The 22,648-nt window shown below is 43.5% G+C and overlaps 2 protein-coding genes across 2 annotated transcripts in view; one reads left to right on the top strand and one right to left on the bottom strand.

The window, feature by feature from the left end:
• The window catches only part of LOC114665320 (gastrula zinc finger protein XlCGF57.1-like), an 895,535-nt gene that overhangs the window by 239,087 nt on the left and 633,800 nt on the right, over positions 1–22,648 (bottom strand). The gene's annotated exons all lie outside the window — the stretch shown is intronic.
• Positions 1–22,648, top strand: part of LOC114666874 (myelin regulatory factor-like protein) — a 117,572-nt gene that overhangs the window by 54,365 nt on the left and 40,559 nt on the right. Inside the window, exons 10-15 of the mRNA XM_028821911.2 lie at positions 7,056–7,166; positions 8,816–8,906; positions 9,962–10,162; positions 13,332–13,440; positions 16,647–16,756; positions 22,373–22,536. Of these exons, the coding sequence (XP_028677744.2) occupies positions 7,056–7,166; positions 8,816–8,906; positions 9,962–10,162; positions 13,332–13,440; positions 16,647–16,756; positions 22,373–22,536 (786 nt within the window). The remainder of the gene's footprint in view (positions 1–7,055; positions 7,167–8,815; positions 8,907–9,961; positions 10,163–13,331; positions 13,441–16,646; positions 16,757–22,372; positions 22,537–22,648) is intronic.

Below are 22,648 nucleotides of genomic sequence, written 5' to 3'. Positions count from 1 at the left end.
ACCCCCAGGTATCATTTCTGGTTTGTGAGTTTTGGATTTGTTGGGTTTTTAGGTTGGTATTTTTGTCAATCATGTTTAAAAAGTGCCATCCATCCATCCATCCATCCATCCTCTTCCGCTTATCCGTGGTCGGGTCGCGGGGGCAGCAGCTTGAGCAGAGATGCCCAGACTTCCCTCTCCCCGGCCACTTCTTCTAGCTCTTCCGGGAGAATCCCGAGGCGTTCCCAGGCCAGCCGAGAGACATAGTCCCTCCAGCGTGTCCTGGGTCTTCCCCGGGGCCTCCTCCCGGTTAGATGTGCCCGGAACACCTCACCAGGGAGGCGTCCAGGAGGCATCCTGATCAAATGCCAGAGCCACCTCATCTGACTCCTCTTGATGCGGAGGAGCAGCGGCTCTACTCTGAGCCCCTCCCGGATGACTGAGCTTCTCACCCTATCTTTAACCTTCCTCTTATGTTAGCTTTCTGTTACTATCTCTTATGTTAACGGGTCGGTTTTGACCCGTGTCTTTAATCAGCCATATTACCCTCAAAACAATTATTTATCATCCAATTTTTTTCCTTACCTCTTGGTTACTTTGTTACGCTTCCTTGTCCATTAAAAGAATGTTTTTAATATTTTTGCTGTGACCTCATGAGCTTTTACTTTAACAGCATACCTCTCGTTTTCAATTTTAAAAAATTATTAAATGAACCTCAAGAGAATTATTTAAATAAATAAAAGGTTGTTATGTTACTTGACTATTACTGAGGGGTATTAGAACACATCTCTTAAATAAATTTGTTATATATATTTTTTATTATAATATTAATTACTATAGTAACATCTATGGTGTTACGGGTCAGATTTGACCCATATATATTTATTTCAAAGAAAAAGGCAAAAAAGTATTTTCAAAAATAATTTTAATATAAATGGAAAGCTAAACAAGTAAATCTGAAAATGTGGATTTGCAAGGTCAAACAAACAACAAACAATCAAGCAAATCAAACCAATAGAAATGAGGCACTAGTTCCAAAAAACGTCTTTTTGCCACACATGCATCTAAATGCACATGCATGTTCTTGCACACAAAGTGACACTTTTAGTGTGTTCTTTGCAAATCTATTTTTTGCAGTAGAAGCAGAGTACGTTTGTCTTTCTGTCTTTATTGCTAGGGCAGACCTGACACCTCTTTCTTTTAGAATCAGGTGGCCTCAGTGGGGTTGTGGCTGTGGTTGTGTAGGTTGATGTTGAGGCAGTGCTGGCCAAAGAGGATGCTGGCACAGATGCTCTTTGTGTTGCTGATGGTGATCGTGAGCTCTGCAGCTGTCTGACCAAGGCTACAGCGGCTGGGTCCCGGGGCACCCGTTCCCTTCGTTCAAAGTGTGCCTTGACAAGGGAACTTCCTAACTCCTCAAGAAACATTCTCCGCTTGTTTTTTCTGGTTGAGTTCCACCCTTAGTGAATGTGGGTCCACAACACAAATGCATTGTATGCAGACACATCTAGAATGTTATAAAACGCAACCATTGGCCATCTCCTGGTCATTCTCTGGCAAGTGTAGGTGGCAGTCAGCTTGTCCAGGTTGTCCACTCCACCTTTGTTTTTATTATAGTCCAAGATAATTATGGGCTTTTTGTCACTTGCTGATGACACAGCTGCGTCTTTGTGAAAAGTGGACATAAGTATCACACTCCAGTGTTTTTTTGGACAATATGAAACGACCGTGGTGGTGTCTGTAAAAGCAAATTTTGAAGAAAGTGGAGCCCTGTCCTTCACCTGCAAAATTTCGGCAGGCAGCTCAGGTTTATTTTTTTTTACTGTGCCCACCATGGTAAGTTTCCACCTGAGAAGTTCTTGTCCAAGGTCATAGCTGGTAAAGAAATTGTCACATGTGATATTGTGACCCCGCAGTCCAGTAGTCATATCGAGGACTACACGTTTTCCTTGATTTTTCTCAGGAATGCCACTTGCATGTTTGCCTGTGTAAATCTGCAGATTCCATGCATAGCTGGTTTTTGCATCACAGGCTGCCCAAATTTTTATGCCGTATTTCCCTGGCTTACTAGGCATGTACTGCTGGAAAGGGCATTTTCCACGGAAAGGGACAAAACGTTCATCTACTGTTACCTCTGGCCCTGGGTTGAACATCAGTGGAAGGAGCTGCACCCACCTTTCCCAGACATCCCTGATGGGAGCAAGCTTGTCAGATTTTTCTCTAGTTTCTCTGTTGTCAAATCTAAGGACTCTTGATATCATTCGAAATGACTGAAGTGACATTGTTGCCGGGAAAATATTTCTGCCTGTCGACGCATCCCAGAGACTATCAGTGGCCTCATTGCTGGATTTGTAAACACCAGCAAGAAGAAGAACACCAATATAAGCATCCAGGTATTCCTCATCAATGTCATTCCACATGTCGCCATGAACCTTTTTTCCTTCAAGGTTTGTCATAGCAATCATGACTTTCTTTAGTGACAATGGCATAAACAGATCAAAACATGTCTTGATGTCACTTACTCTCGTCACAGCAAACCTTGTGATTCCAGGGGTCATTTTGATGACATTTGCAGCAGCTGCCCTGCCATGTAAGTCAGGAGGTACTGAGCTCCAACAGATGTTACCACTTTTGGATTTGAACGTTTCAGCAGGAGTGAGTGCAGCTTCAGCATCGGTGACCTCCTCATCAGACTCATCAGATGTGTCTGTGCCTTCTGGTAGATACTCTACAATGTCTTCCTCCTCGGAAACCTGCTCATCTGTATCACTATGCTGTTCTGTGTCTTCTGCCTCATTTTCAGAAAAGATATGATCTAGAGCTTGGCTTACTGTAAATCTTCTCATTTTTGACTGCTGCAAACAGGAGATGTGTACTCTGCAAGTCACCAATGCTAAACTAAATTTGTCTTATGCAAGCCTTCCATGTCTGAACAGGTCTGTCTTTGTTTGTTTGTTTTGATTGTTCAGGTAAGGAGACACACAGGCAAAGAGAGAAGCCCCTCAAAGTGTGTTTAGGATTTTTGTTTTGACCCTAACTATTGTTTTATAACCTTAAATTATAACTGGGTCAAAACTGACCCTACCAACACAAAGGTAATAATTTTCACCAGAGCATTTTATAATTTAGTACAATTGTTTTTTTTTTGTTTTATTTTAATTAAATACAGATTCCTGACAAAGTCAAAAAGCCTTGATGCAATAAACAAAATTAGGTAATAGTTTTATGTATTTAAAAAGTAAAACGGGTCGGTGCTGACCCTAACACAAGAGGAAGGTAAAGGGAGAGCCCAGACACCCTGCGGAGGAAACTCATTTCAGCCGCTTGTATTCGCGATCTCGTTCTTTCGGTCACTACCCATAGCTCATGACCATAGGTGAGGGTAGGAACATAGATCGACTGGTAAATTGAGAGCTTTGCCTTGTGGCTCAGTTCCTTTTTCACCACGACAGACCGATGCAGAGCCCGCATCACTGCGGATGCCGCACCGATCCACCTGTCGATCTCACGCTCCATTCTTCCCTCACTCGTGAACAACACCCCGAGATACTTGAACTCCTCCACTTGGGGCAGGATCTCGCTCCCAACTCTGAGAGGGCACTCCACCCTTTTCCGGCTGAGGACCATGGTCTCGGATTTGGAGGTGCTGATTCCCATCCCAGCTGCTTCACACTCGGCTGCGAACCGATCTAGAGAGAGCTGAAGATCACGGCCTGATGAAGCAAACAGGAAAACATCATCTGCAAAAAGCAGTGACCCAATCCTGAGTCCACCAAACCGGACCCCCTCAACGTCATGGCTGCGCCTAGAAATTCTGTCTATAAAAGTTATGAACAGAATCGGTGACAAAGGGCAGCCCTGGCGGAGTCCAACTCTCACTGGAAACGGGTTCGACTTACTGCCGGCAATGCGGACCAAGCTCTGACATCGATCGTACAGGGACCAAACAGCTCTTATCAGGGGGTCCAGTACCCCATACTCTCGGAGTACCCCCCACAGGATTCCCCGAGGGACACGGTCGAATGCCTTTTCCAAGTCCACAAAACACATGTAGACTGGTTGGGCAAACTCCCATGCACCCTCCAGGACCCTGCTAAGGGTGTAGAGCTGGTCCACTGTTCCGCGACCAGGATGAAAACCACACTGTTCCTCCTGAATCAGAGGCTCGACTATCCGATGGACCCTCCTCTCCAGGACACCCAAATAGACTTTTCCAGGGAGGCTGAGGAGTGTGATCCCTCTGTAGTTGGAACACACCCTCCGATCCCCCTTCTTAAAGAGGGGGACCACCACCCCGGTCTGCCAATCCAGAGGCACTGTCCCTGATGTCCATGCGATGTTGCAGAGGCGTGTCAGCCAAGACAGTCCTACAACATCCAGAGTCTTGAGGAACTCCGGGCGTATCTCATCCACCCCCGGGGCCCTGCCACCAAGGAGTTTTTTGACCACCTCGGTGACCTCATTCCCGGAGATGGGGGAGCCCACCTCCGAGTCCCCAGACTCTGCTTCCTCATTGGAAGGCATGTTAGTGGGATTGAGGAGGTCTTCGAAGTACTCCCCCCACCGACCCACAACGTCCCGAGTCGAGGTCAGCAGCGTACCATCACCACCATATACAGTGTTGACACTGCACTACTTCCCCCTCCTGAGATGCCGGACGGTGGACCAGAATCTCCTCAAAGCCGTCCGAAAGTCGTTCTCCATGGCCTCCCCAAACTCCTCCCACGCCCGAGTTTTTGCCTCAGCAACCACCAAAGCCACATTCCGCTTGGCCTGCCGGTACCTATCAGCTGCCTCCAGAGTCCCACAGGACAAAAGGGTCCTGTAGGACTCCTTCTTCAGCTTGATGGCATCCCTCACCGCCGGTGTCCACCAACGGGTTCGGGGATTGCCGCCACGACAGGCACCGACCACCTTACAGCCACAGCTCCGGTCAGCTGCCTCAACAATAGAGGCACGGAACATGGCCCATTCGGACTCAATGTCCCCCACCTCCCTCGGGATGTGGTCGAAGTTTTGCCGGAGGTGGGAGTTGAAGCTACTTCTGACAGAGGGCTCTGCCAGACGTTCCTAGCAGACCCTCACAACATGTTTGGGCCTACCAGGCCTGACCGGCATCCTCCCCCACCATCGAAGCCAACTCACCACCAGGTGGTGATCAGTTGACAGCTCCGCCCCTCTCTTCACCTGACTGTCCAAGTCATGTGGCCACAAGTCCGATGACACAACCACAAAGTCGATCATCGAACTGAGGCCTAGGGTGTCCTGGTGCCAAGTGCACATATGAACACCCCTATGCTTGAACATGGTGTTCGTTATGGACAATCCGTGACGAGCACAGAAGTCCAATAACAGAACACCGCTCGGGTTCAGATCGGGGGGGCCATTCCTCCCAGTCATGCCCTTCCAGGTCTCACTGTCATTGCCCATGTGACCATTGAAGTCTCCCAGCAGTACGAGGGAGTCCCCAGAAGGTATGCCCTCTAGCACCCCCTCCAGGGACTCCAAAAAGGGTGGGTACTCCGAACTGCTGTTCGGTGCATACACACAAACAACAGTTAGGACCCATCCCCCCACCCGAAAGCGAAGGGAGGCTACCCTCTCGTCTACCAGGGTAAACCCCAATGAACAGGCTCCAAGTCGGTGGGCAATAAGTATACCCACACCCGCTCGGTGCCTCTCACCAGGGGCAACTCCAGAGTGGTAGAGAGTCCAGCCCCTCTCAAGGAGATTGGTTTCAGAGTCCAAGCTGTGCATCGAGGTGAGTCTGACTATATCTAGCCAGAACCTCTCAACCTCGCGCACAAGCTCAGGCTCCTTCCCCTTCAGAGAGGTGACATTCCACGTCCCAAGATCCAGCTTCTGTAGCCGAGGATCGGACCGCCAAGGTCCCCGCCTTCGGCCACCACCCAACTCACACTGCACCCGACATCCTTGGCCCCTCTCATAGGTGGTGAGCCCATGGGAAAGGGGACCCACGTTGCCTCTTCGGGCTGTGCCTGGCCGAGCCCCATGGGTGCAGGCCCGGCCACCAGGCGCTCGCCATCGAGCCCCACCTCCAGGCCTGGCTCCAGAGGGGGGCCCCGGTTTCCCGCGTCCGGGCAAGGGAAAACGCCGTCCAAAGTTTTCATTCATCATAGGAGGTTTGAACCGCTCTTCGTCTCATCCCTCACCTAGGACCAGTTTGCCTTGGGTGACCCTACCAGGGGCATAAAGCCCCGAACAACAGAGCTCCTAGGATCATTGGGACACGCAAACCCCTCCACCACGATAAGGTGGCGGTTAAAGGAGGGGTGTTTAAAAAAAAAAAAAAAAGTTTAAATAATAAAGTAACTCAGTTTTGTTCTTTCATACAAAGGCTAAAAAGGGACGTAAGACTCAAAAACCCTTCTTTACAAGTCTAGACTCACTCAACAGCCTCACCATAGGCAGCCTATCCCCAAACTCAGAAAATAGGCTTATAGCTTGCATAGGTCCACAGTGTTAAATGTTCACAAAAACAGGGGCAGAAAAACTGTAAGAACCTCTAATCAAAGGACCAAACAGAATTCCTTTAACATTGAAATATTTTTTAAAGGAGATGCCAAAAGGATTGACTAAAACAAAGCAGGAGGAAAAATGGGTTGGCATTATAAGTACACAAATGCAAAAGTCACGAACTAAAAGCAGAACCTCAATTCAAGAGGGAAGGGTCAAAAGCAGGGACTCCAAAGAAAACGACAAAAAGGTCAGACAAAATGGCACAGGAACTGTCCTAGGTGCTTAAGCAGCCATGTCATTGGCTGGTTTTCCTTAAATAGAGGTGGGAGTGGATACCCAGCTGCAGCATCAGTTGGTCCTGCCCTTCTGGGCATAACATAAAAGACACAAGAAACATAATGTAATGGAACTGGCACCAATAAATAAACATTCATAAATTATCTCCAAAAAAAATATGGTATACAAAAGAACACAAAAAAAAAAATTAAAAGAGAATTAAGATTAAATAAACAGAAAACACATCTGAGCCAGGGATAACACCCTGAGTGGACCGTGACCATGACAGTGTCCTGACCCACTTCTTCTGTAACTTTCAGGGTAAACCTTCCAGGAGACAAGATCACCAAAGTCACTCTGGGGAGGCTGCACTTCAGTGAGACCACTGCAAATAACATGAGGAAAAAGGGAAAGCCAAATCCTGACCAAAGGTAGGGGGCGCTACCAGCTCTGAAGTGAGTGGGGAAGTGGGTGGAATCTTCAGGCCGCTAGAGCTTTCTGGTCTTCCACATTGTGAGAGTGGGCCTGTCATTGTGAAGAGATGTGAAAGGCGCTCTATTAATAACAAGTTTTATTTAGGGAGTGGCTTTCCACAAGCAGATATAGACTGGCAGTCTTATCTGCCGACTCTCTGTGTTGTAAAATTGTTTTTCTCACAAATTGTTGTATAATGCAAGAAAAGCAAAAGAAAAATAAAAGAGAAAGGAAAAACATAGTAGAGAGCAACACATTACGGTGGTAGAACTACTCAAAAGTATTTATGTGAAAACTAAGAGTGACATTTAATGGGGACAAGCTTTAATGGTGAAGAATTACCTTATGGCTTAAAGACGACAGGAGAAAATTCAAGATGGGTCCAGACCCCTGGAGCTTCGCAATTCATTAGCTCCACTGGACAGCCAATTGGTTTGCAGTTTTTTGTCACATGGTTTATTTGATTTGAGTCAGATCAGCCTGCCCCAACTCTAATCTTAACCCTAGTGTAACCAGGTGTTATCGCTGTTCCATAAAGCAATAACCTCATTAGTGAAGCGGAGCTCTGGAGTTCCACAGCTAGACATTATCAACATTATCTAAAACTAATCATTTTTCCTTTGTTATTGATAATTCCTCTGTTTCCGCTTCCCCACAGGTTAAGAGTCTGGGTGTCATCCTTTATAGTACTTTATCTTTTCAGTCCAACATCAATAACATCTCCCGGTCTGCATATTTCCACCTTGCGTAACATTAATCGTATTCGCCCCTCCATCACTCCCTACACCACTTCTATCCTTGTTCATAGCCTTGTCACTTCTCGTCTGGATTATTGCAATTACCTTTTCTTTGGTCTTTCTCACAAATCTCTTTATAAGCTTCAACTGGTCCAGAATTCAGCTGCCCGCATCATTACTAGAATCCCCTCTATTCACCATATCACTCCCGTTTTGCAGCAGCTTCACTGGCTTCCAGTTAAATTCTTCATTTAATTCAAAATTCTGCTGTTAACATTTAAGGCCAGTCGTAACCTTGCCCCTCCATATCTGTCTAACCTCCTCCATGTTGCCATTCCCTCCTGTACCCTTAGATACTCTTCCTCCATCCACTTGACTGTCCCCTTCATTCAGTTGCTCTGCTCCCCAGCTCTGGAATTCATTACCTTCTGAGCTTAGAAATATTGATTCATTCTCACTTTTCAAATCTAAACTTAAAACTCATTTGTTTAAGACTTCTTTTTCTCTTTGACTACAATTTCTCTGTCTGATTTTAAATTTTATATTTTAGTTTTGTTTATAATGTGTGTTTATCTATTGCTCGGTGTCCTTGAGTGTTTAGAAAGGTGCCTACGAATAAATAAAATGTATTATTATTATTACTAGAAAATTTACATTCTAAAAAGGCATGGCATCACTCATGCTCGGCATCATTGGCCCTTCAGAGTGCTTTGTGATGGTGTTAATTATGTTATATAAAGAGTGACTGACTGAACTGTTCATGAAGGAACCTCCCACATGTATGAATACAGTCGAGCCTTTATGCAGATGGTCTCCATCAATGGAGGTGCACATTTCTCACTTCTCACTTTGGTTTCATTTCCTCACAGATACTTCATGCTGGTAGTCGGGCTCTATGCTGCACATCAGGATCACAAGCTGCTCTTAACAGCACACATGTCTGAAAAAATCATTGTGAGGGTAAGCACACCTAATTAAAGCATCTTACATATAACATCTGTTTAAAATGTGCACATCTGGGATATCTGGTTCAAAATATGCTTTGAATGTTCAAAATATGCTTCAAAGGAGAGGAAACCTTCCAACCTCTGGTTTGAGAAACAAGTGCAAAGTAAGAATTTGTATAAATGAAGGATTTTTTAATAAACAATAAGGTCAAGCAAAGACAGAAATACAACATAATTCCAAAAAATGCGTCTCTAAAAATACAGCCCAAGAAAAACACATATTGTACAGTCTATAATCCAGAAATCAAAGCCCAAATAATGAAGCAAAAATCAAAGTTTGAAATCCCAGACAAAAATTAAAACCAAAAAGAGAATAAGTTGAGAGAATAAGTAACCAGAAATTCAAGCATAAAAATTCCTTATTCCTTATTCCATCTGGCTCCACCTGCAGTCTAAGTCACCTTCCATAATCATCCTCAATTAAATAAGATTGGCAATTAATTCTATAGTTTGCACAAATAGTTTTAAGTCAGTTTTTACAAAACATGCCTCCTATATAGATAAGCACCATTCATCATTTAAATTTACTTTAACACTTGCAAATTAATTTTTTACTTATAATATTGCTGACCACAATTCCTGAAACATAACTATGTGCTGGCTTTCAATCAGACCACTTCATTTCGCCAATATTTGGCATTCTGCAATATTAAAAAATTGACCATTCAAATCAAACAAATATTATAAATTTATTTAATCCATCCGTGCTTCAATCCTATCTGCCCTAACATTCAAATTGTTAGTCCAAATCAATACTCTATTCTTATAATGGACCACATTTCACACAAAACAACATACACCATCCAAGAAGTCCACACCCCTCCTATCTGCCTCACACCTCCTTTTTAGCTCTTAAATTCAAAGGTCTCGTCCCATCCACTAACTTAACATCAGGGCTGACACCCCTAATAAATTCAGATCATATAGACAGGTTAGGGTTAGGGTCTCTGGTTAAACACCCACTTTGAAACCGTTCTGCTGTCCTCACCTTCATTTTATTTTTTTCAGGCCTCAAATCCAGGTCAGTTTGAAAATGACAGTGACATGTTGTGGCACCGTGGACAAACACCAGACAGCGTGATCTGTCATAGCCGAGTCGGGATCAACACAGAAACACCGGATGAAGCCCTAGTAGTTTGTGGAAATGTCAAAGTCATGGGAACAGTGATGCACCCGTCAGACCAGCGAGCCAAACACAACATTCAGGAGGTGAGTGGGCCGCCGTGGGCAGTGGGATATGGGTGGTATGCTTGGATCTTCCAGCAGGTTCCTTATAGAAGCACCTCTGCCCAACACAAACACAGCTATTTGAGCCCTTAAGGATTTCCCCTTCCCCACTGTGTTCCAGAGAACTCAACTAATAATAAGGTGTCAGCCAGAGGAGTCAGCACAGATCAAGATAAGGTTGCGCTACATGATGCAACTTTTCCAACGATTATCATTTACACAATTTTAGTGAGCTGGAGGCAACTGGTGGTGTACTCTTGTGAAAACCAGTCACCTAATGTGACATATCCAGTGGCTTACTCCAAGTAGTCCACGACCCACCCCAATAAAATCAAACATTTCTTTAGTCAATGGGGGCGAACGTTGTGTGCATGAGAGCTGACAACCAATGAATGTGCATCAGGAAGTTCATTGCAGGAATAAGAAACGTGGGTGCTTTGGACCTCACAAAATGAAGAGAAGCTTGTCTGTCTGATGTCAGATGTTTTACGTACCATAATGATTGTGGCTAAACTCGCCATAATTGTTAACCCTTCATACAGCACTAGTCAGGAAAAGGAGCAAGCATGACGGTACTGGAACATTGGCACTCAATCCAATGTCATCTTTTGTGCTCTATGGAGCTTCACAGTATTACAGAGTGTTTTTTTCTGGCGACAAATTAATATTATTTTACATAAAGACTCTTTGTTTGCCAAGTAGGCATTTTTAGGACTGCATGCTTTGGAACTTTGGAGCTCTAATAACACATATATGGTACCTTCAAGAGATGCAAGATGCAAGATACCTTTACTGTCACTGCACAATACTATGAAATATTGTTTGGAGAAAAGTATATAAGAGTAGACAATAAACTAAGTAAACTATGAGAAGCACAGTTACTATTAACAGTTCCAAATATACACAGAGTAAAAGTAAAGCTAAACGTGTAAGCATAAATAGAGAATTAATAAATGAAGTCACAGTGAAGATTACAGTCAATGTAATGGCCATGCGCTCCACATGGGTCATGTAGAAGTGTGTGACTGCAGTATGTGTGGCTGATGCAGAAGTTCAGTTTAGTCAATGGTGGTCTCTGTTATATGAAGGGGCAGGGACTGCTGTGCATTTAATAGGCTGATTGCTTTGGGGTCAAAGCTGTTCTTCAGCCTGGTACTGCGGGCATGCAGGGCTCTGAAGCGCTTGCCAGAGGGCAGAGGAGTGGAAATGCTATGGCCAGGGTGGGTTGGATATGCTGCAGCGGGTAGTGTAGATATCTTCCAGTGATGATAGCTGAGTGCTAGTAATTCTCTGAGCCATTTTGATGATACGTTGGGGAGTCTTCCTGTTCTCTGAGTACCACGCTGTAGTGCAGTACGTGATGACAGACTCTATGGGGCACCTGTAGAAGTTAACCAGCAGCTGTTGTGGGATTTGTGCCTTCTTCAGGCTCCTCAGAAAGTGAAGCCTCTGAAGACCTTTCTTGGCCATTGCTGCAGGGCCATCTTAACGCATGGGCACGCTGGGCAGTTGCCCGGGGGCCCCATGCTTATCTATGTATGTTGTGACTTGCTGAGTGGTTGTGTAGGTAGGGGTCCCAGTGCACTACTTTGCCCGGGGGCCTGTAATGCTGTTAAGATGGCCCTGCATTGCTGTCGTGTTTGTTGCCCATGACAGGTCCTGGCTGATGTGGAGTCCTAAGAATCAGAATCACTCTCTCGCTGTTAATTCTTATGGGGTGGTGATCACTGTAGTTCAGTCTCCTGAAGTCCAGTATCATGAAAGTGACAAGTGACAAGTGACTGATTTTCTTGTGTTTTATTTATTGTGATTTATTTTTGTTTAAGTCCTGCGGTGGGTTGGCACCCTGCCCGGGATTGGGAAATGGCTTCCCGGGTCCTCCCTGCGTGGAGTTTGCATGTTCTCCCAGTGTCTGCGTGGGTTTCCTCCGGGCGCTCCGGTTTCCTCCCACATTCCAAAGACATGCAGGTTAGGTGGATTGGTGATTCTAAATTGGCCCTAGTGTGTGCTTGGTGTGTGGGTGTGTTTGTGTGTGTCCTGCGGTGGGTTGGCACCCTGCCCGGGATTGGTTCCTGCCTTGTGCCCTGTGTTGGTTGGGATTGGCTCCAGCAGACCCCCGTGACCCTGTGTTCGGATTCAGCGGGTTGGAGGATGGATGGATGGATGGATGGATGGATAAAGTAGAGTTATGAAATCCACACGTACAATCAAAACAAATCTAGTTATTTGAACAAAGAGAAAAAGAATATTGTAACATCCGTTACTACTCCATTCCAGGTCAGGATGATAACATAAAGCAGGATTCGATGTTATTCATTTTATTATACAGCTTTTAGTGTTCTTTGTTTTACACGAAAATAATGTAAATACTTCCACGTGTACCTGTTAAAAGCTGTGTTTCGAGCTGTGCCGTGTTTACCTTACAGTGCTGTGTCAACTCCAAGCAAATGCAGCGTAGGTCACAAAACATGGAAAGTTCTTTTTAACATTTAAAAAAGGTAACACAGTAATGAAAATCTACTATATTTTTAAAATAACACAGGTATTTTTACTTCAATTAAATAAGTATTGTATTATTTTACTCGCCACTTAGGTAATCCGACCACGTAATGTGCATCCCCTCAGCTCTGTTCCTGACTGTTCCTTTGGCTCTCAGGCTGTGGTTTCGGCTTGTCTGACTTCAGAATGCAGCTTTGCTGTTCATCTCCAAATAACTAACATGTACCTTAGAATGCACACAATAACAAGCTGAGCAGCTATATTTCTATCTGAGTCATTCTTCTTCATGACCTCTTGATGCCAGCTTCACAGGGCCTTCAGAACAGTGCTGAGCACTCACCTGTGGTCCAAAGACTCCATTGCATCTGCCTGAGGACCAGTCAGGCACCATCTCGAGCCATCTGTCTCACCATTTCTTCCCTAAAACTTGACTGGAATGTTTTCAGTCTCAACAATGAAGTGTGATGTTGCATTTTCATACAAACATCTGAAATATGCGGCAGATGTACAGTGTCCAAGATGGAGGCATTGCTAAGAAGCAACTAAAAAGGAAATATTGTGAGGGGAAGAGAAGGAGCGGGAGGATGTGTATGAAGTGGCTGCTGATAAGATGCCAATAAAATCTTGCATTGTCTGCCTTTTATGTTGCCAGGTGGACAACACAGAGCAGCTCAGAAGAATTGCACAGATGAGAATTGTGGAGTACGACTACAAGCCAGAGTTTGCTTCAAAGATGGGGATCGACCAAACACACGAAACAGGTAATCCAAAACAAGACCCTTTGTGGCCTGGCTGTTGCATGAGACTGTAGTGTAGAGAACTCGTGGTTTGTCATAATGGTGTCCAGTTCTTCTCACCTTACCCGTCTGTATCCAGCAGGGAGTGTTCACTCCCTGGGACTGTGTTCTTTATTGATGCAAAACAGACTTGAGCCATACTCATTCCTTTTGTAACCATAGCGGAAATAATCAGATGAGAGCAATGTGGTACAAAAACAGATATATGTATTTAACTTGCTTTAAAAGATAATTTCCACTCCCAGAAATACACTGCAGAATTATTTATACAGTACATACATATCCAGGCCGGAGAGAAGCCAACAGAACAGTACAGTCATCACTGCCAGTTCTTCAGTGCGGAATACTGACGGCTATACGCCCAGATCTGGTGGCATAGAGACAGCTTCTGACTTCTCAGTGATTTCTTCCTATTATAAATACTCTCATGTTTTGCATATCTAGTGAGCTTTTACATAAACCTTGCCAAGTATAGATGACTGCCACCTGAGCTGTGCTCTTTCCGACCAACATACCACCATTGGCACCTGTTTTTAGTGATTCATGGCTTCTACAGACTGTGGCCCTGACCAAATATTAATCCGCAGACACCAGCACCTTTGAAACAGCCTGCCTGGGTGTCCTTTGCATGTTTCTGTTCATCTTCCTGGCCATGTGTGTGTGTGTGTGTGGCTTCAATTTTGGAATAAACGTCACAGATTACAGTGGCACATATCAAACTGATTACTGTTGCTCTTAAAATTCTTTAGGAGAACCAACTTGAGACTCAAGGGAGACATGAGATACAACTGAATTAAAAGGATTCAAACTTGAGAATTTTGCTTGAAAAGCAGGGTATACTCTGTGAGATCTCTTTCTAGTCTTGTTTAATTCTCTTTCAAAATTTCATATTTTTTCCTTATTATCACACTCATGTCTTTACCAAGAAATATGATTGGCTACATGTCTTTTGTTTTTCCATTTGGTGCATAGGTCGATGAAATGACTTCCTTGTGGTCAAATATTGGTGTCAGTAGTGGGATCTAAACCCAGAATTTCAGGGTTTGAAATCCAAAGTCTTAACCACTACAGTACACTGCCTGCCTTTTCATTTAAAGTGAGTGTGGTTTATTTAGAGCACAGCAATATAAATTAGAGCAACTCATTTTATTAATCAGAAACAAGGGCTACAGCTTTGCAATCCTAGTAAAATATTTTTTACTAACACAAACATCTGTCCATATAACACAAACAGCTGTCCATACATTCCACTGTATATTATTGACTGCACAATGCAAATACTTTCACATTGCAAAAGAAATGTCAAGATGCTACTTGGAAAATCTGAGCCCACTGTGTGACTTTACGGAGATCTCTACTGAAACTCAAGAGGAGACCCTTGCTAGAATTTTTTTCTAAGGAGAAACATCTGAGAAGCAGGAGACAAAACAGCAAGTCTCCATTTTATTTGTTTCTGATCTCATTGTTGTCTTGGAGAAACCAAACAGATTCAGTATTAATGAGATTGAGATTTCTTTTTTTTTTATTTTTCGTTTTTGTGCTTGGAAAAACTTCCAAATATGAAGAAAAATTAACAAATAAAAATCTTTTATATATGGTAGACTGCCTAGCAGGATGCCAACAGCTTGAGAAAACCTGCACTTAGCCCATGTTAGTGTAAGCAAACATCCTTTTATAATCAGGAACCCATTGGTATTTCACAAATCTGTTACCATCTAGTCATGGTTATTTATTGTTACAAATCTAAATAAATAAAGTTTCTTTCTGAAACCTTCATGTGGATGGCTGTTTTGGGAATCCCCTATGGCATCACTTTGAAGAACCACTCTGGCTCCTTAATTTTTAAGAGTGAAGTTCTGCTGACTGTCATGAATGTGCGTTTTTAATGTGTCCACTCGACTAGTTTTATTTGACCTTTTTTGCTTTCCACTTGTGAGAACCAGTCCAGACACAGATAGGCGGACTCCGATGGTTTACAACACCACACACGTTTAGTATACATTTCAACTTTTTTCAAAGTACCGCACACAACCCAGTGCCCCTGCACCACACACCCTCAGTCCAGGCCTCTCACAATCTTGCCTTCCTTCAGTGCCTCCACTCCTCTCCTCCGAGCTCTGTCCTCTTCCACCCAACTCCAGCTGACGATCCCTTTTATGTTGCCCCAGATATGCTTCAGGTGCCCCTTCATGAACTTCCACCGGCACTTTCTGGTATGGCGGAAGTGCCGGCTGAGCACCCAGAAGCACTCCGGGTTGTCCCTGGTTTTCCTTCCGCCAGCACCTCCATGTGTGGCAGAAGTGCTGACGTCCAGGGCTTCATAGGCATCTGGGCGGCCCCTGGCAGTGACCACGGGCCCCTATAGGGTTGAGCTTCCATGCTTTGTTCTCGTGGTCCCCATACCAACCAGGGCGGATGCCCTCTCCTGGTCTGGCAGAGGTATAGTCCCTCTTCCGGTCCTTCCAGGCATCCCGGCTGGGTACCACTCCCAGCCGCTCGCCATACACTATATAACAAAACCCTACTGTCTGTCTGTCTGTGTGTCCGGTCGCTCCAGACAGATTAGTCTATTCATTATTGGTCTGATTGGTCAGTTTGGCTTTTTTTGCTCAGTGGTGGGGATGATGCCATGATACTTTATGGTTGTGAAGTTCAATTCCTGATTTTTTTACAAAAGAGGAACTAAAATGGAGCATCATTACATTAAAGGTCAGTGTCTTGTAGGTGTGGATACAACTCAGATATACAAAGTTTTTGGTTTGCAGTTTTGGCTCTGTTCCTGTGCCTTTACTGGTTTTTGAACTTCTTGCTACGCCCCTGAGTTGGATTTTTAGTTTCGCGTCCATAGCTTATTTATCTCAATTTTTGATCGCCCAGTTACGACCGTGACTGCTTTATAAAGATGGGACATCTACCTCCTGTCTTCTGATTCCATTCTTCATTCAGACTGCTGCCATTCAATGCAGTTTGAAATCGAAACTTTGAACTTTTAATATTCCTTTCGCTTATCAAAGTTAAATTAACATTTATTTATTTGTTTTGTTTGTTTGTTTGTTTGTTTGTTTAGTCTGTACTGAAATGAGCCAATCACAAAGTCAAAAATACATACTGGCCTATAGGTGGAGTGATTTGAGTATTGATGGATGTGACACATTTCTGCTGTTCCACAGGGGTCATAGCTCAAGAAGTCATGGAGCTCCTGCCTTCTGCTGTGAAGGACGTTGGGGAGGTGACCTGCACTGGCGGGGAGAAGATTGGCAACTTCCTTATGGTGGATAAAGTAAGAAAGCTAATCTTCAGTCATGGCCACACACTTCCAATGATTAATGTCAAGAGTGACATCACTCATTAAATTGATGATATTAATAAAAATCAAAATAGGGTTAGAGTTAGGGTTAATCATAATAGGACAGCATGTTCCTGGTTATAAATCCTGGCCTAAAATTTGTCTGTGCAAAGTTTATAAATTCTCTACATTCTCTTTCAGGTTCTCCACTTTCCATTCCTAAGATATAATTGGAGACTGGTCTGGAAGTCGCGTGGCTTCCTTTATCTTAGATCAAAGGAGTGCTTTCCAGTGCTAGGGCAAAACCCGTTGGAAGCACTTCCAGGTTGAGCGGAAGTCCCCAAAAGCAGGGTGATCATTAATTCCCACAGCACCCTCTGCCAGCACCCCCAGAACCCAACAAGGCTGATCCTTGGGACTACAGTTCCCAGCATGCCTTGTAAGCATCCCTACTGGTAGCATGCAACCCTGATTGGTTGTCTCCTCTGGTTCTTCCAATGCACTGGCCTCCCAGCCGGGTATTGTTCCTCGGTCCAACCCTCCTAGGAAGTTGGCATACCCACTTATATATAGATTGGCATCTTCTGACATCTTTCTATCTGCCTTTTTCCTTGTGCCTCTGAAGATCTGGCCTCCCATCTAGTTAAGGAATTTTGTCCTATCCTGGCCAAGATGCCTAGCCATGCACAGCATTCTTTACACAACATAGACCTCAGCATTAATGTTTACAGTGCACTTGTCTCTGTTATGTCACAAAATAAGTCTGGTGTGAATGCGTATGTCATGTAAAGGCCTGGTTCCTGGTCCATTGTGGGTGAGTTTAGTACTGTGGTTCTCAGTGAAGCTACGTTAGAGTCAGTAGTGTTCAGAAATTGAAAATGTGAATGAATGAAGTAATGTTATGTCATTTGTTGTCTTTGGTGGAAATACACTCTAGCTGTGGACCTCCAGAGCACCACTCCATTAAGGAGGTTCTCCCTTTACATTATTCATCAGTGATAACTTCTGGTTATGCTATGGTTAATATTAGGGTTGGGGGAAGGTTATCTGACTCAAGTCAAGTAAGCCATGTGACAAAAACCTGCAATCTAATTGGCTGTCCAGCGGAGCTACTGAATTGTGGAGCTGGGGAGGTCTGCAGCTGGATCCATTGCTCTGGAGGAGTTCTCCTGGTTTTACAACTGTCATGATAGTTTCTTCCTACCTGCAACCTCAATAAATAAATTAATTAATTAATAATAATAATAATATACCTTGTGATGCACTGACACCCTTCTCCTTGAATTACACCTATGAACAAGCAGACATTGGAAGTGGACAGATGAACAGATGATTTCACATAGTCTTACCAATAATCCATCCCAAAATTTTTGAAATCTGTTATTAGGATCTGATTATTTTGGGATGTTTCTGACAATTTCTCCCACTTTGCGAACAAACACCGGCCTACAGCTACTCTTCAGCTAATGTGAATGGAGCCCCAATTATGTTTCATGACTCTTCAGCCATTTTCATTTCAGTAGCATCGACATCATTTGCAGTGACCACAGTCTACATATTTTTCATCAGCTTGATATAAATAGGCACATCATTATATTGGTAGTACTGTTTTTCATGATGTTAGATCCATTGAAGAAATACACAAAAATAAACACCTATATGAAAAATATGTGTATCCAGCACTCACTTTTCTGTAGTTAAATCCTGTGTCATTTTGAGATATGTTCAATGTGGCATTTCCTGTGTGATTAAGTTGCAATGGTAGTGTTTCATTTCACCTTTTGTCTGTACAGTATGCTGGTTGCTTTAAAGTACATCACAATGACATGTAATCAAATACACATCCTGGACCATTCTGCTTACAACTCATTGCCTATATTACCTCATTTTATATTCTAAAGATTGAAACCAATATCTTTAGGCTTAGATTTAAGAGCTCAAGTGCTTATTGTTATATTGTGATACTTGCATAGAAAGTCCAGAATCATCTTCTAGTAAAGCACTTGATTACAGAAGGGAGCAATGTGAGACACACAGTGATCTCTGAGAAGATGTTCAGGTAACTAGAACTTCATTATCAGTTTCAGAATTTTAGCAATAGACTTCACTAGAAAGCTGCACAGCACAGTGTTTCTAAGCTGGATAAAAGGCACTTCCTGAATGTGCAGTTTTTAACCATATGTGGAGAATTTATGTTTAAAATCCTCAACACATAGACACTTTTCCACTGGAAAAACAGGGAGTTTTTATTAACTCAGCAACTTGTGTAGCATTCCCACCCCAGGAACGCAGGCCATTTGTATTTCCTGGTACTCTTTATAGCTCCTTCTCCAGGGTACGTACTATTTGTTCAACCAGGAATGGTTGTGGGAGGGGCTCAGGCGATGAATTGAGCTGATTGGTTAACCACTGGCACTGAAGCCATCATACGATTCTGTTACAACCACCACATTGAAATAATAATCTCCATGATGAACTCATAACTGCTTTGAAGCAATAAGGTGTATTTTCTCCATAAACTCCCAAACATGCCTTGCTTTGCACTAACGGTTACAGTTCCTGTTGTGCGCTGGGAACGTAACACACGAAAGTGGCCAGGAAACACAAGCCGTCCAGGGTCTACGCTGGAAAGGAACTGCCTTCAATCTTCAACTCTTAATCAAGTCACCTACTTACAGCAATTTAAAAAATATAAAATACTAGGGGGCCTGCCCCCCCTGCTTGCTTTGCTTGCCAATGCTCCTCCGAAACCCCTCTTTAATGGTGATACAATGCGAATCAAATAACAGTTGTTTTTTTTTACCTCCTCTTTGCTTGATCAGCTGCTGGCTTGGTGCTGCTCCTGTGCAGCATGATCTGCATTTTGTGCTGCACTTCGAATGTTTTAAAATCACTGCCTTGTCTCTCTTCTCCCCCAGACATCCTCAAACACTATTCGATCTCTTTTTGCTGTTCCATATTTCAAATATTTTTCATTTGTTTGCGCTAATGCAATCTTTACTCTACGGCTACGCACCATTGTGAAGAGGGGAGCTGAATGCACCCAAAACGATGCGCTCGCTCCTTCGTAACCCCTTTTAAACACTATTCGATGTCTTTTCGCTTCTCGCTATTTCACCGAGTAATATTTTCCGTTTGTTTGCGCTAATGTGATCTTTACTCTCATTTTTTTGAGACTTTCGAATTTTCCTACTTCCATTATCTCTAACCTGCTCCATGTGTGTATCACAGGACTTGCTTTCAAAGGTTGTAAGTATGATGCTACTTGCTCGTCTCGCAGGATGTGAAAGTGTCTCTCTATCTCTCTGTCTCTCTTCAAAAGATCACGTCTCGTCCAGAGTTTTTTTTTTTTTTATAATAGAGAGATACTAATAAGCGATATGGAGAGTTTAATAACAAATGGTGTCTGCTACTTTATGAGGCATTTCCCGTGGCCATAACAGCGTAAATGTGCCACTGAGATTGGATTAATTTAGATAAACTTTATTAATGCAAAGGGGAAATTCATAGTATGATCTTTCGTTGTTAAATAAAGGCGCCCATTCTTGGGTTTAACTGTAATTTGGTGAGTGCCTCAGTCTTTCCATCTCAATGAAGGCAACAGTATCCTGTACTTTTATTGGCCTTCCAAATTTAAATCACCATTATTTGCGGTAAACTTCACTTAAATCAACATAGAGAACCATGAGATGTCTGTTCTCAGTGAAAAGTGTGCACAGTTATTTTGACTTCAAGTCCAAAACAAGTAATTTGCAATAGAAATGTGCTTACTTTAATATGTAATTGTTTTAAAGTATAGTGATATATGAGTTAAAATGAGCATGCTCCATAAGCAAATATAAAAAAAAAATTAAAAAATATAAATTAACTTACTTTTTATATAACATCTTTTGGTCTTGCAGGTAGTATTTCACTTGAAAAATCCTATATACAGTAAATTTTCACCATCCGCGGATTCTGTTCCTATAAATTCGCTTATCTGTTTTTTCTGTTTTATCACACCCGCTGTTTACTTGTGGCTGTTCACGGCCATTTGTAGTAGAGGTCTGTCACACAGCAGCAAAACAAACTGTAATAATTTCACGGCTTCTGTTGTGTTAACAAGTCTCCATGTCCTGATAATATTCCACGTGTTCTCAGTGTTTTACACTGATTATCAGATACATTTACTATGTTTCAACAACAGAAGCAAATGAAAGCGTTTTGCCAAGTGCATCTAACCACAAACACATTGCGATGAGCATAGCTGATTTTCGGTATGTGAAATTATGTGTTGTGGACACCAGGGGGCACTCCAGCTCCCCAAACCCAATATAACAGACACTGGGCACAAGGTAAAAGCACCAAAGAGCCTTTTTATTGCGTGTGAAACTCTTCCCAAAGTGTTTCCCACCACCACAGCCACAAGTACAAGAATAGTACTGCACACGGTTATTCTTCTTTCTCTCCCTCTCTGCCTCTTGGTCTTTGCCTCCACCTCCATTCCTCCCAGCAAGCTTCGTCCACCTTCCACTCTACTCTGGCTGATCTCTATAAGGTTGGCAAGTCCTTTTATGTTGGCCAACCCAGAAGTGCTTCTGCTCTTCTGCCCATTTGGTCTGTAAGCACTTCTGGGTAAGGCAGAAACCCCATGCCATATGGCTCATCAGTCTTTGCAGTGCCCCCTGGTGGCACCCACAGGACTGAACACGGTTGAGGTAAAGAACTCCAAGTCCCATGATGCCCTGTGGGAATCCGGGGCACTGCTACAACCCAGGGGAGCTGCCATCTAGCACTCTGGGGGAAGCAGTACCCTAAATAAGGTGCCATCCCCCATCCTTCTGTCTCTTGAGTGTCCTGGCCGGGTTGGCTAACAGGTAGCAAATGTGTACAGTGAACACGGTCTACCAGAACATGGCCGCCTTTTTCTCTAGAATCAATGCTTTAGTATCCATGGTTTCCATTTCTGCAGATTTTTTCAGGAATGTAACCCCCACAGATAATGTGAATTGACAGTATGTTGTTCCATATAATATAATTTAAATATTCATTTAATGGCTTTGATTAACAAGTGCTAATATCCCAAGAAGCTGAGGCTCCCTTTGCTATGGTGCATTTGTGTTGTGTGCATGACATCATTTTTCTGTAAAATGGTGCTCTCTCTTCCAAATGCTGCCAAACTATGCTTAAGAACATATTATGTGCTCCCCCTTTTTAAGAGTCCTTTTTTCCCCTTTTGAATTTTAAACACCCCCCTCCTCTTCTTTTAGTCTTGCCCCCCCCCATCTTTGAATTGTTCCCGCCCACTTCCACATGCCATAGACAGCATGTAACTTTAGTTATAAGTGCACAGCTTCTTTGCACTTCTTGGCCATCGTACTCATGCAAAGATGCACACACACCTCCGCTCCATGTTGACTGGCCAGTCTCACGGTAACACAAGGAGAACATGACATGAACTGAACCAGGCTCCAAGTGCAGCAAAGCCACCTACAATGTCACTAATGAGTAGGAGCATCAGCCATTCCTTACACGCATCTTTCCCCAGAGAGACGGACAGACTGTTTCTCTTTCACTGATCACTTTTAGATAAAGTGTGCTTCCATTTTTTTTTTTTTTTCCTCCCTCAAGGAGAAAATTTTCATGGAGAATGTTGGGGCCGTGAAACAGCTGTGCAAACTGACAGACAACTTAGAGACTCGCATTCAGGAGCTGGAGATCTGGAACAAACACTTGGCCAAGCTGAAGCGCTTTGGAAGTATGAAGTCCAGCATGAGTGAGAAGATCCCCAGCAGGTAAGGGACAACAAATTCCCAGTCCTGTAACCCAGAAATGCTGCCCTCTGGTGTTGCTCTCGTCTCTTTTAACCATTTAACAGCAGTTCATTTCACTTCCCCATCATTGTTC

This window comes from Erpetoichthys calabaricus, chromosome 1 (assembly GCF_900747795.2).
Source record: "Erpetoichthys calabaricus chromosome 1, fErpCal1.3, whole genome shotgun sequence".
Lineage (NCBI taxonomy): Eukaryota > Metazoa > Chordata > Cladistia > Polypteriformes > Polypteridae > Erpetoichthys > Erpetoichthys calabaricus.
This window is presented reverse-complemented; position numbering and strand designations above follow the sequence as displayed.